General features: G+C 36.6%; 1 protein-coding gene and 1 long non-coding RNA gene across 2 annotated transcripts; one reads left to right on the top strand and one right to left on the bottom strand.

Moving 5' to 3' along the window:
- The first annotated feature begins 2,220 nt into the window (after positions 1 to 2,220).
- On the top strand, positions 2,221 to 4,859 carry LOC148160160 (uncharacterized). Its single transcript, XM_088004606.1, has 4 exons — positions 2,221 to 2,254; positions 2,351 to 2,592; positions 2,782 to 4,641; positions 4,788 to 4,859. The coding sequence occupies exons 1-4, from the start codon at positions 2,221 to 2,223 to the stop codon at positions 4,857 to 4,859; spliced, it is 2,208 nt and encodes a 735-aa protein (XP_087860732.1).
- A 1,655-nt stretch (positions 4,860 to 6,514) lies between these two features.
- On the bottom strand, positions 6,515 to 7,301 carry LOC148160159 (uncharacterized). Its single transcript, XR_015762589.1, has 2 exons — positions 7,143 to 7,301; positions 6,515 to 6,619 (listed from the first exon to the last, which is right to left on the bottom strand). It is a non-coding gene; the product is annotated as an uncharacterized LOC148160159 (long non-coding RNA).
- Positions 7,302 to 15,017: the final 7,716 nt, after the last annotated feature.

Below are 15,017 nucleotides of genomic sequence, written 5' to 3'. Positions count from 1 at the left end.
CAAAAGTGTAATAGAAAATATATACGATATGTTGCGTATATGTTTCTTTCACATTCAGAAAAATACATTTTCAGCATGTTGGGCTCTGACTCGTAGCATCTTTATAGCTAAATACCGACATGGTGAAGCTGAGCTGGGAAACAGACTGAAGAACAGCAGCTCCAGCTCTGATCCTGACTGATCTTTCCACACAAAATCCTCTGGTTTTAATTAACTTCTCCTCTAACAGTGGTTTTTCATCAGTTCTCATTAGAAAACAGTGTGAAAACATTAGCTGCTAAGCTAACAATCAGCGGTTATTTCGGGCCAATTTAGCTACATAGGAAATATTTTTCGGTCGTTTAAAAGCGAATTTCTGGCTGCAAAGTCAAGTAATTCTGATCTTTCATCCTTACCTGGGGAAGGTAATCCTAATAAATCCAGATTTGTTTCGTAAAACGGTTGAAACAAGTCCACATAGCACAGGACTTAAGGAGCTCCGATCGATAGAAGATGGCGGACGCTTTTACGTATGACTCAGCGCTCCATGAGGGGTCTACGTATTGATGTCTATGGTGAAGGATACACCGGACCCATCCTTCAAATCTGGGGAAAAGAAGGACGCATTTGAAGGATGCATTTGAAGGAGTCTTATTTCAACCCTTTTACGAAACAAATCTGGATTCATTCTCATTACCTTCCCCAGGTAAGGATGAAAGATCAGAATTACTTGACTTTGCAGCCAGAAATTCGCTTCTAAACAACCGGAAAATATTTCCTATGTAGTTTAATTGGCCCGAAATAACCGCTGATTGTTAGCATAGCAGTTAAAGTTTTCACACTGTTTTCTAATGAGAGAGAGAGCTGATGAAAAACCGCTGTTAGAGGAGAAGTTCATTAGAAGCCAGAGGATTTTGTGAGGAAAGATCAGTCAGGATCAGAGCTGGAGCTGCTGTTCTTCAGTCTGTTTCCCAGCTCAGCTTCACCATGTCGGTATTTAGCTATAAAGATGCTACGAGTCAGAGCCCAACATGCTGAAAATGTCTTTTACTGAATATGAAGGAAACATACGAAACATATCGTATGTATTTTCTATTACACTTTTGGATAATTTCTCTTTGTGAACCAGGACGTATCAGAAGTCATTGAGTTCTCCCAGTGTGACCAGCAGACTGAAGCCCTGCCTGTGGCCAGTGTTCCCAGTATAATAAATAAATGTTATATTCTTTCACTTTTTGTGTATTCTTAAATATCTCAATCTGAAGTATTAGTGTATTAATGTAGCTTATGTAACGAAATATAAAAAATACTCTGTTATAATTATTTTCACTCTTTGCTGTCAATAGAGTTGACATACTGTAATAAATATTTATTCTTTGGAAAAAAGTAAGAACAATATGTAGTTTAATGTTTGACAATGACTGATTTATAAATCAAAAGTCATTTCTCAATAACATATAAAAAATAAATACAGGAAAATTATTTGTGTCTTGTCTTGAAATGTGAAATGTATTATTTAATTATGGAATTATACTCTTTAATAAAACACTGTAAATGTGTGTCTGTTTATCAATTTCAATATAAAAATGATCAGAATCATTCCTATCAAACAAAAACATTGTGCTCTTTATTCAGAAATGCCCCAAAACAATTAAATAATCACATCAAAAGTTAGAAACTCTGTCTTTAGTTATTTCTTTGATTGCCAAAAATATTCATGTGTGTGAGAAAATGTGTCAATGACAGGAATTAACTTAAAGAACTTTGAAAAACGACACTTTATAAAGTTCGGTCCATTCACTTGTATTACCTTACTGGCACATATTCCACATTCAATATGGCGGACACTGTTACGTATCGCAGCAACGGGCCGGCCCGCTCCATGAGGGGTCTACGTATTTATGTCTGTGGTCTTTGAATTCGGACAGGCCTTGTCGCCACGCTATGACGTAATCGGCCTACAAATCCGTCCTTCGAAGGATGAAGACCCTGAATTCGGACACACATGTACAACAAGCAGCAACTAATGTTCCACCATGACTGAACTGATGATGTCACTAAGATCAAAGGATTTGTGTCATACATTCTATGATCAGCTCTCAAAAACCTCAGCTTTTTAATACTTTGCTACTTGTGTTCAGTGGTGTACCACTAAACTGACTTGCAGTCAACTGTATTTTTTCCACCGTGAGATAGAAACGGCAGATGGATTCCCATCAATTACAAAGGAAGCCTACCCCTATGGTAAGGACAATGAAGACAAAACAAAAGGAAGGTGTGAACAGCTGTTTTGGAAATCAAGAACAAACTAGATTTGTAAACAATGTGGTCAGCAGTCCCCAAAATTTCAACCCTTGTCCCAATAATTCAGACTCTGGCACTGTCAAGGACAAGAGACATTCCAAAAAGGGTGAAAAGGCACAAAGTACAAGTGAAACAAGTACTGAAACACCTCAGAGTGCCAGCAAGGGGGGTTGTCCTTGCACGTGCACATGGTATGAGAGATGTAAAAATATTTTGCAAGACAAGCTAGAGGCTATGAGGAAGAAAAAACCTGAAAAAGATCTATTGAAGGAAAAGCAACATAAAGAATTGGAAGAGTTTTGTCCAATAGTAACTTTTGTACCAGATAAACTGGAGAAGACAAAGAAAGCTGGAATGCAAAAATCTAATGCACGCAATGCCCAAAGTAAAAAACAGAAGAAGAGGGGAACGGAGGAAGCTAAAATGTGGTGTCCAATTAGGAAAAAGAGACCAAAACCTCTCGACTTGTCCACAGCTATATTAAATGAAGTTTCTGGAAAAGACAAACATGATGAACAGTTCAAAAGGCCTTTGTCATGTAAAAAAGAACAGAAACTCATTGTACAGGTTACTGAAAATGCAGAGGAACAAGTCGTAATGCAATGGCAAAAATATAAGAGTGTTAGTGAAGGCATTCGGTCAGAATATGTACATGACGAGAGGGAGAAAAATGTTCCTGAAGAGGTTACATTTCAAGAGAAATGTAAGAAGATGGTCTATGATAATCTGGAGGACATAAGGAGACAAGAAGATGTCAAAGAAGCTTTAGAGGAGAAAAAGCTTTATAAAGAAATGACTAAGCAGGAGTTTGCCCAAAAGTTACTTGACAAACAGGAGAGAGAAAAGAAAGTTAAAATGCAAAAGTCTTTGACTGACGCATGGGATGCCCAAGTTGAATATAAACGGCAGAAGATGGAAATGGACAAGATTAAAAACCAAGCATCTTATTCCTTGATGGAATCAGAACTGTTGCATCGAATGGGAGAAATTGAGAAGAAGGAGAAGCAGCGGAAATTTCACACAGAGGACGAGACTGAGCAAAACATGAGGGACCAAATGATAGCACAGTGTGAAATTTGTCAGAGTGTTGGTGACCCAAATGAAGGCTTTCAATCTAAATCAGTGTTTGTACAACACGAGAGTGAGAGGAAGCTTCCTGAAAAGGTCCCATCTCAAGAGGAATCTAAAAAGGAGAATAAGGAGAAAGTCCAGAAATACTTCAAACAGAATGAGACAGAGCAAAACACTGAAGACCAAGTCTCAATGCAGTGGGAGACGTATCCGAATGTTATTGAATCTGAATTAGAGTGGATACAACACAAGGCTAAGATAAGGCTTCCTGAAAAGCTCAGTTCTCTAGAAGAATGTAAGAAGATAGTATATGACAATCTGGAGGATCTAAAGAGGAAAGAAGCTGCCAATTACTCTCTTTTAAAGGAAAAGCAACGTAAAGAGAGGGCTAAGCTGCAATTAGGCCAAAAGTTACAAGAGGAACAGGAGAGGGAAAAGAAAGCCAATTTGAGAAGGTCTCTCACTGACACATGGGATGCCCAAATTCGATATAAACAACAGAAGAAGAAGGAAATATCTGAAATTGAAAGGCAACGTATGGCTGCCATAATGGAGTCAGATAGACTGCATCAAACTGATATATCACTCAAACATCAATATAACCAACAAAAGAAAACGGCTGAAAGGCAAGGGTTGCTTCCCAGATCAGACAGGTTACAGAACAAGACTAAAAAATATATGGACAACAAAGACGTAATGCAGTGGGAAATGTATCACAGTGTTACTGAGCAAGGAAGAGATGTTCAGTATGAATCTGGCTTTCTAGACTATGAGAGTGACTGCGACATTCCTGATAAGGACAGAAGTCGTGAAATACGTAAAAAAATAGTGTACGACCAACTGTCACTTATAATGAAGGAAGAAGCTAAAAAAATGGCTTTTATGGAGGATAAGTCATTGAGAGAAATGAAACATCGGGAATCTGCAGAGCAAAAGCGTGAAAAACTGGAGAAAGAGAAAAAAGCTGCAGCTATCAAGTCTCTGACGGATTCGTGGGATTCCCAGATACGATTTAAACAGCAACAGAAAAAGGAACTTTGTGAGATTGAAAGGAAAGACATGCTTTCCTTAATTGAATTGGAAAGAGTGTGTGAAAGTCAAAAGTATAAAAGAACCCAGCTTCAGAAACACAAACAGGCTGTTTATCACGAAGTTCAGGAGACTCTAGCAGAAGCAAGATCAGGGAGAAGTTGCTCCAAGTCCTATGTGAGAAGATCAGTGTATTCTGGTGACAAACATGACACAAAAACCAGCAATGTTCACAGACCTTTACTGAGTCGTCAGCAAGTTAGCAATACCAGTCCTGTCAGATTTCCCTCACTGAACTCCAACTCTGTGCACCTCCCTGAGAATTGCCAACAGCAGTTTGCATTGTCGAATGAGAGTGACATTAATGCAGATCTGAAGACAAGACAATTCCCATCCATTCACAGTCCCAAATGAATAACAACGTTTCTCAGCTGACCAAGGAAATGGGATTCCCCCGGGGGAGCTGGCTCAAGTAGAGCCATCTCCACTTGTCATTTTCTTTACTGTTCTCTCCGGGTGCTCCGGTGTCTCCACAAACACGACAGACATAAAATTCCCCTCTCACCCTCTCACCATATATATATAAAAGCAACGTTTAGCTCAAGGTTGATTTGATTTATGTCAACAAATTTATGTCAACAAATTTCTGAACCAAACATTCCTGTCAAACAAATGGGTAACAATTTATTTGAAGGGGGTTGAATAAGACTGTCATGACACTGTCATAAACATGACATAACACCTGTCATGAACATCAATAAGTCTTCATGAATAGTTATGACTGTTGTCATAAAGCATCATTCGGTAAATAATGACACTTTTAATACAAAGCTTGACATTATTCTAGACAAAATGTCTTCGTTATGACAACTTGTCATTAACCTTGCCAAAAATGTCTTCGCTATGACAACTTGTCATTAACCTTGCCAAAAATGTCTTCGTTATGACAGCTTGTCATTAACCTCGCCAAAAATGTCTTTGTTATGACAACTTGTCATTAACCAAGAAATCATGATCTAACATAAATTTGTCATAATAGTAGTCATAATGATTTAATTATCACACTGGCAAAAGCTTTAACAAAACAATGATTAATATTTCCACTCCCTGAAATAAAGCAAAACAAGTAGGACAAGCAATAAAGATTTCACTAAGCTTTATTACACGGTCAAATTATTTAATAACAGACTCATTAACAATTTCTTTTACATCAACTAAAGTGGAACAAGTAGCACCAGTTATGAATATGTCATTAAGTGTTATTACAGTGTCATTAATATTAACTGTTACCTCAAGTAAAGTGAAACAAGTAACAACAGTTATAACAAAGTCATTAAGTGTCACTACAGTGTCCTTAATATTAACTATTACCTCAAGTAAAGTGAAACAAGTAACAACAGTTATGACAAAGTCATTAAGTGTCATTACAGTGTCCTTATTAACTATTACCTCAAGTAAAGTGAAACAAGTAACAACAGTTATGACAAAGTCATTAAGTGTCATTACAGTGTCCTTATTAACTATTACCTCAAGTAAAGTGAAACAAGTAACAACAGTTATGACAAAGTCATTAAGTGTCATTACAGTGTCCTTATTAACTATTACCTCAAGTAAAGTGAAACAAGTAACAACAGTTATGACAAAATCATTAAGTGTCATTACAGTGTCATTAATATTAACTTTTACCTCAAGTAAATTGAAACTAGTAGCAACAATTATAAAGATGTAATTTAGTATTACAGTGTCAAATGCAATGCTAACAGAATCATTGATATTAAGTCTTACCTCAAATGAAGTGAAACACACTTATAACTACCATCATAACTGTAGAACAAACCCTTTGTACATTGGAATAAAACAAAAGATAACTTGTTCTAAGATAGCAGAGGGTTTAACGTCTGGTCAGTATAATGTTACTCTGAAATGCTGATTGAAAAACTAAAACAGAATTACGTATTCTTTAACTTAAGAAAATAGGTTCTTTCAACAGTAACATTTTTTGCTTTATGTCAGCCATCTCCTTCGTAATAGTCTTCCTGTAATGCTCTGAAAACAGGAGATCTTCTTCTTGTCTTCATTTCCTGGAAGCAGCTCTTTGAAGGTGTCCAGAAATGCTCAGAAATTACAGCTGTTCTTGCAATAGTTAATCATGGCGAAAGCCTTTTCATGAATTCAAACTTGGTGAATCTCTTCTGGACATTCTCATAGTCGGTGATGACTCAATTCATTGTGGTCACTTAAAAAAAGAACAAAAGCAAAAAACAATGTCATCATATTCCTGCATTTATTTAAACACCATTTCAAAAATGTCCCTTGCTGCACACTGTCAGAATGGTAGACTAGCAGACAAATGCCTAGTTAACATGACTGGTTGTTATAAAGTGCAATACAATTATTTCTTAATACAAGTGGAATAATAACTGGAGCTGAACAAAATTATTCTGATCAAATATTTGTCTGGCAGAAGTTCAGACAGACTGCCACTGTTATTCGAATGCATCATTTAACATATAGTTTTAGGCACATGAATGCATCTTTTTACTTAATGAGCATTCTAAATTATTTCTAACCAGATACTCTAACTTAGGGTTGTTTGCAAGAAGCTTATTAATAAATAAATAGATTTAACATCAGTTTTAGTTGTCTAAAACGTAACTTAACTCAGCTGGTGAATGTTGATTCCTGCTCCCCATTCCCCACTTACCTGGCTGTCCCACCCCACTTCACATGGTGAAAATATTAACACAAAAATGACTTACCTAATTTTCTTGGGGAATATTTCATCTGCTTCTTTCTCTTTGGTCAAATAGGAACTTCTTTCTCTGGTGGCTGGTCCTTATTACATCCTCCACACTCGTAGCATGTCTTCATTAGCCAACTTTGTCCTCCCCACCATGTGTACTTAGGCTAGCCTGGGTCTTCATGTGGCTAAACTTGCCAAAGCAAAGAACACAAACTGTCACATCAGCCAAGTCGCTAAATAATGCACATGAAGGATAACTTTGACTAATATATTAGCTTTTAATTTGCTAGATTAAAATTGGTGGGGGAAAAACAATTTGCTTGTCTTTAAAATATATTTAATATTAAGGGCTAACTTACAGTAATTGTGTTTAATAACTTTAGCTAACATTAACTTACAGCAAGGTAGGATTGGCTTGAATTGCTTATAGCTAATATTACAGAGAAAGAGAACATAGTCAGTGTTATTTTCTCAAAGAAAATGTAAAGTTAATAAGACGCATATACCTCATATGTATTAGGTATCAAACTTCAGCTTCTTTTTAAACAGGAGGTCTGGCCGTTATAACCATAGACATAATAAAAGTATAGACGCCTCATGGACCGCTCTCGCCTATTGTCGCTGACGAGATTTAGGGAGGCCATCTTGGAGCGGTACTCCGCTCCACTCAGACTTATGTGTTTAGCAGCACAATGACGTATCAGCGCATTTAATCGATCATAACACACTTTTTTGTTTCTGTAAACCATATTCAAACATCTATCAAAGCAACATTTATAAACAATTGTATTTTTAAGTATGTTTTTAATACATAGTTCATTATATTTAAATATGCTTAGTGGCTATAACAATAGAATAGGAATGGAATATTCTGATATCGATGTATGAAGAGCATATTACAAAGCACACACCCGTTCATAATTTAATACATTTAGTAATATCAATACATATTTATATAACTATACAAACACTAATAAATAAAGATTAATAATGGCACAAATAAATAATGATTGATACTGAATTATATATATATATATATATATATATATATATATATATATATATATATATATATATATATATATATATATATATAAATAAAAAAATTATATATATATTATATAATATAATTATATATATATATATATATATATATATATATATATATAATATATAATTATATATATATATATATATATATATATATATATATATATATATATATATATATATATATATATATATATATATATATATGTTTATATGTATATAATATGTTTTTCAGCCGACGAGTCCAAAATCCGATGTGAGATTCATCCGTGCTGCAGTGAATCCGTCTCTCTTTATAGATTTCTCCCTCTTCTTCTTCACACCGTGTCTTTAGGAAACTTTCAAAACAAAAACGGAAGATTTAGGATGTATCTTACTTTGACAGAGTGAAAGAATATAAATAATAGTCTTTACCACCTGTGTAAACTTTGCCGGTGAATGTTATAACACATAATATAAGTTTTATAATATGTGTTATATTGTTTCATTTCTAATATAGGCCCTTGTGTCAGATAATCTAAGCCAATGTTAGAGAATAATTATTTTTTTTTAGATTTACGGAATCTCAGTTAGCCTTCATAGCGGGGCTGAACCCGTATTACACCAAGCACTGTAGCTAATATTAGCTGGTATGTCGCCGGTGGACATAAATACAGTAAAGTAATATTCTAATCACAATATATACACAATAATATGTCCATCTTACTTGTGAAATGTTGTCTGTGGAGCCCTCACATCAATAATCCATCGACCAGAACAACAATATCCCTCAGTGCTGAGGCATCTTCTGCTGTTTTGATTGAGCAAAGTAGGAGGGTATACCGCTCCAAGATGGCCGCCGTATTTCCTGCGCCGGAGCGGTCCATGAGGCGTCTATGCTTATATTATGTCTATGGTTATAACGTGTTAGGTTTGCGCCACAATATGGAAGATTTCTTCTTCACCAACACACTGCACGCCTGTTCGTGCACTGCTGCCTCTCACTGGTGGAGATGGTGTATTGCACTACTTAGCCCTTGCGTTTAGAAATGGGGTCCATACCAACCGACCCCGCACACGTAAAACTTTTATCATTTGCCACAGTTCTCTACGTTTGCCTCAGTCCTCGCACGCATAAGGGTTAAAACAGCCTTTAATAATGTTTCAAATGCTAAGTTCATAAGTGCTTTGTAGACATCTTGCTGTAAACTTTAGGATCGATTAAATTAAGAAAATTAAGACTAAACAACATGGCAGAGCTTTATTACGGAGCCCCCCAGGGGACATGGGGAATTTTTTTTAAAGTTTAATCGGTAATGCTTTTATAACAAATTTATGTCAGATCATGATTTCTTGGTTAATGACAAGTTGTCGTGACGAAGACATTTTTGGCAAGGTTAATGACAAGTTGTCATAACGAAGATATTTTTGGCGAGGTTAATGACAAGTTGTCATAACGAAGACATTTTTGGCGAGGTTAATGACAAGTTGTCATAATGAAGACATTTTGTCTAGGTTAATGTCAAGCTGTCATAATGAAGACATTTCGAATAATGTCAACTTTGTATTAAAAGTGTCATTATTTACCGAATGACGCTTTATGACAACAGTCATAACTATTCATGAAGACTTATTGATGTTCATGACAGGTGTTATGTCATGTTTATGACAGTGTCATGACAGTCTTATTCAACCCCCTTCAAATAAAGTGTTACCAACAAGTGTTAATAAATGCCTTGCCTTGTGACCAATTGATATAAAAAACTGGTAATTCATGCTTTTACATGAGACACACTACCCTCTATTAAAATGTCAACTCATATTCAATATTTTAAATAATTTTAATATTAAATAATATAATGTTTTCTACTCCTCCCGACCCCATTAGGGACAAGGGTGTACAGAAAATGGATGGATGGATAATGTTTTCTTCAATAACTTCCATATTGTGTCCCACATTGACTAGAAATCAGTGTGTAATTGTTGTACTAAACTCTATATATGAGGCACATGCATTTTTATTCCATATTAACTACATTTTTATTTTTGTTACCTATTTCTTTAGTTTAAATTTAGTATTTCTCTTCAGTAGCTTCTAGGTCACAGGTGTCAAACTCCAGGCCTCGAGGGCCGGTATCCTGCAACTTTTAGATGTGCCTCTGCTGCACCACACCTGAATAGAATAATTAGGTCATTAGCAGGACTCTGGTGAACTTACCTACACAAGGAGGAGGTAATTAAGCCATTTCATTCCAGTGTTTTGTACCTGTGATACATCTAAAAACTGCAGGACACCGGCTCTCGAGGACTGGAGTTTGACACCCCTGTTCTAGGTCATGTAACCTATTGAGTCAAAATCAGTGTGAAATTGTTCTACCGTATCACTACAGACATTGCACCAATCTACCTTTCGATCTCCCAAACTATAATATTTCTCAACCCGTTAAAATTTGCGTAAGGAACTGATACTTGAGAGCAGTGTTTCCCAACCATAGTCCTCAAGACACCCTGTTCTGCATTTTTTAGATGTTTTCTTGCTTTTACACACCCAATTCAGATTATTGAAGCTCGGCAAATGCCTGTTAATTGCCATCAATTGAAATCGTGTGCTAAAGCAGGAAAATGGCTAAATATGGAGGGCAGTAAGCCATGAGGACCAGAGTTGAAAAGGACTGCTTCAGAGAACATCATCGAACAAACAAACCTCAAGACAACCAAGAAACACAACAGAAAGGTCTGGGATTAAATTCTGGAGATGTTTAGGTCATGATTCACGAATCAGTATTCCAAGCTCTGAACATGTCACAGAGCACTGTTCAACCCAATGTACGAAAATGAAGAGGATACGGCCAGACTACAAACCTATGAGGAGATGTTCTAAGCAGGCAAAACCTAACTAATCTTTTGCATTCACAGTCATTTCATTCTGTAAAGCAATGGTCTCAAACATTGAATTAAATGGCCAACAATTTTGCCATTTAATTCAAGTGTGTAGGACAAGTGACACACCCAAAAGTTGCAAGATTCTTCCCTTGGAGGTTTGCATGAAGCACCACAAGGCAATGACGTATTCACCAGGTATATTTTGACTGTCTTTAGGATTGATTGGTTTCTTGCAAACAGGACAGACAGAACTGTATCTGGAACCCACCATGAATGCAGCTCTGCAGTCTGTAGAATCAATCTTTTAATACATTCAACCCAATGTATTAAAAGATCTTGCACATAAATGTATTAAATGTATTATGTATTAAAATATCTTGTGTATTAAAATATCTTATGTATTAAAATATCTTGCACATAAATGTATTAAAATAACATTTATGTGCTAGCCTAATAAAGTTCACTGAGGTGTGCAAGATATAACCGACAGATACGTGACTTTATTTTAAATCAGTTGCTGGTTTAGACGAATGAAAATAAACTGTCACCATCTTCTAGTCTGCACTATTCCCATATAAGTGTTCCTCTTCCTTGGAAAACTCAATAATGAGGAGTGAGCCAAAAAGAGAGCTTAATGCTTTCCGTGCACTGACAGAGGAAGAGTGGAGTATATGAGAACGAAGAGTGCAGACAGACAAAAAGCAGAACCTGAGAGAAAGTGGCTGAAAAGTCATATAACAAACAGATGATTCACCTTAATGGAAAGCCTTGAATGATTAGGTGCAGGAAATGAGAACAGTGAGCATAAAGGGAAGCAAGGGACATTCATGTGAGACCACATGTGGTGCATTTATCTTTGAGGCAAAAGTGACTTTCAGACTAGGGATGATGGGAAACCTGCGAGGAGACTGGGGTAAGCGCCATGTTCCCCTGACCCTGTCAGAGAAAAGCTCCTCACAGTGGGAACCTGACAGAAAAGAAAAGGGAGATGGGGGACTGAGAGGCTGAATCCAAGCCAAGGAGCAGCCTGGATAGAAACCTTTTCTCCCTCTTTGAGTCTGCAGCAGTAAAGTACATTTTATGGTAAACACAAAAAGGATCTGGAAGAGGAGAAGGAGTTCCATTCAATTTCCTGTTTGATGTAAGCTGGCTCATTGATGAATCCAAGAGAGTTAGAATATATTTTCATCCTGACTGACCCATTGCTTTATGCTCTGTTTTAGGGTACAGAGGAGTTTGCTAGTTCATTGGATGGTGGTGCCAGCAGTAGGAGTTTGCCTTACAATCGGTGAGTTGCCGGTTTGATCCACCTCTGTCATCGTCTCCTTGCCTGTTGGTGTTGGTCAGTAGGGCCGATGTCGGAATATGCCAGCCTTGCTTCTATCCGACTTCCCCTGGGAAACTGGGGTATCCATGTAGTAACTTGCCATCATCAGTACATGTGAATGGGAATGACTTATTTCATTGTAGAGTATCTTTGAAAGTAATTTTGTTAATCAATCAACAACTGTAGGACGCTCAGAGCAAAAGAACCACAAATATCCACGTCTCTGCTTCTGTGTGATAGTTGGTATACAGCAGTGGCGGAGAAAGTACTCAAACAATGTACTTAAGTAAAAGTACAAATACACAGACAAAAATGTACTCAAGTAAAAGTAAAAGTGCCACATTAACATTTTTGCTTGAGTAAAAGTAAAAAAGTACTGGCTTTTAAAAATAGTATTAAAAGTACTTGCTGAATGCATTACCTAATCACTAATACAATGTCATTAAGTGTACCTTTTGTATTTAATTTTTTTGATACATCAAAAATGTGTCATTTTAATTAACAAAGCCACAGATAAAGCATGTTTTTATTGTGTTTACTCTCTGTAACATAGCTTAAACTTAGATATGTGATTCTATTAATTGTAATTTCAGGGATGGAAACATCTGGTCTCCTATCCTAACACAGAATGAACTTCGCTTTTTTGCCACTAGTGGCTTTTATTTTGAAAGAAATCCAACAGAAAGGGGATGGAAAGGTGGGTGGAGGAGGACATGCAACCCAGGAGCCACGTAGCAGAGTTGTGGTCAAGACCACCGAGCCCGAGACCAAGTCAAAACCAAGACCAGCACCCCGCTCTACATGACACAATAAAATTAAGTGCTCCTATCAAAACTGGTGCACCATGACAGGTGTCTGCCACCATGACAGGAGATGAAAACAATCAAAGAGCATGATCTGTGTTCTTACGTTCCTGTTTTATTTATTCGACAATTAAATAAATCTATTTCAATTAAATAAAATAATAATAGCAACTGCAGAGTACGCAGAGCATTGCAAGAACAAAGAAAGGCTTTCAGTGAGACTTCAGTCCCATAAGACTTAGTAAAGATCCATCCAGAAGAATCGGATCCTTCGTGAATGTAACCTCACTATATTGCAGACTTTGGTCATAGCGTTGTCCCATATATACGACACCTCAGTCAACACCTCCACTCTTCCTAACCAGAGGCACCAGGGTTCTGGTACCACCGTGGGCCTGTTTGAAATTTCTCCAAGCATTGCACAGCCAAACTTCAGGTGAGTTCTCTGGGAATTTCACTCTAAGGAATTCCCTGATGACAAACAATTCCCTACTGAAAAACTACTTCTGAAACTCCTTCTCAGCTGATTTGGTCACACTTAAAATTAATCAAGTACCTGTTATCACCAGTACCAAACTGATACTTTTCTCCTTCATAAATCATTTTAAATCAGAAAAAAACACTTTCTTTTTTTTTTTGTTTTTTCTATAATAATATGGAAAATCAGACAGTTTTGAATATGTGCAGATTCTATAATAGTAGACTTGATTTTTTTTTTTAAAAAGAAGAACTTTGTCTTTATCATATTAATGAGTTTATCTAGCTTTACTTTCAAGGCTTCCCTCAAATCCAAAAGGAAAGATCAGTAGCAGCAGTACCAAAAAACGCCACCAGATGGTGACAGACAACTACAAATAGAGCCGAAGCAAAGTGCTAGTTTTTCCTTGCAGTTTTTTCTTTCTGTAATGCCGAACTACAGTGGAATGGTGCAGTTGATATCCATATTTCGGATATAACAAAGTGACCATCCAAACTTAAGTGTATATACGTTATGAAAACATGTATGGCATATTTTTTTTTTCTAAGTGGCAAGTTTAGTCATTTGGGAAACAGTTTTAGGGGCAGAAATGATCCGTCTCAGTATTTCTGTTGTATTGATTTATTTTGATGGTCTTCCATCCTGTATCAGACCTTATACCCAACCTTTGGAAGGTAAATGTGCCTCTTTCTCTTCTTTCCACCTCTTCTACATATTTCCAACTTTCTCAGCCTGCTTTTTCCATATAATTGTACAACACTTCCAGTAAGACTGAGCTGAGTGTCCGAGTTGAATGGCATTTGATTTGGTATTAAATGTTTCTGACGCATTCCTCCAAGCATACTGAACAAAAATCATTGATTTAATTTAAAACTATGGTGGTGGGAAAAGGAGCCTCATTTGCATAAGTTACAGACTTGAAAATTTGAGGTGCTTTAAGTCCCCTGCCCCATGCGTACTTGGCATTGCACACTGCTAATTGTTTCTTCAGACTGTTGAAAGTCTTGCTTCTGTATGCATGTTCTCGTAACAGCTTCATTATTCACTGAGTCTTTGCAGTGCACTCCTTTTGCTCTACAGAGCTTTGTTTGCCAACCAAGGTCGCCTTAAGGCTGGAGCGAATAAAGGGTCATGTTTACACTCTGTATACACTTCCCTCAACAGCTTCTGATTGAAACTGGAGGAGAAAAATTAGCATATTGCCAATTTGACCTCTTGAGTTTTCATAGTAACCTGCTAAAGCAGCTGAAAGCTGTTGTCCTGACGGACATTTATTTTGTCCTGATGAACATTTATTTATCCTTCACAAATAACACCATTGAAATGTGAAATCAGTGTTTATCATTGAATAAATGATGTCCTGAGCATTAT

The sequence above is a fragment of the Poecilia mexicana genome, unplaced genomic scaffold (genome assembly GCF_051168715.1).
Source record: "Poecilia mexicana isolate PSO_F unplaced genomic scaffold, ASM5116871v1 scaffold_3, whole genome shotgun sequence".
NCBI lineage: Eukaryota > Metazoa > Chordata > Actinopteri > Cyprinodontiformes > Poeciliidae > Poecilia > Poecilia mexicana.
This window is presented reverse-complemented; position numbering and strand designations above follow the sequence as displayed.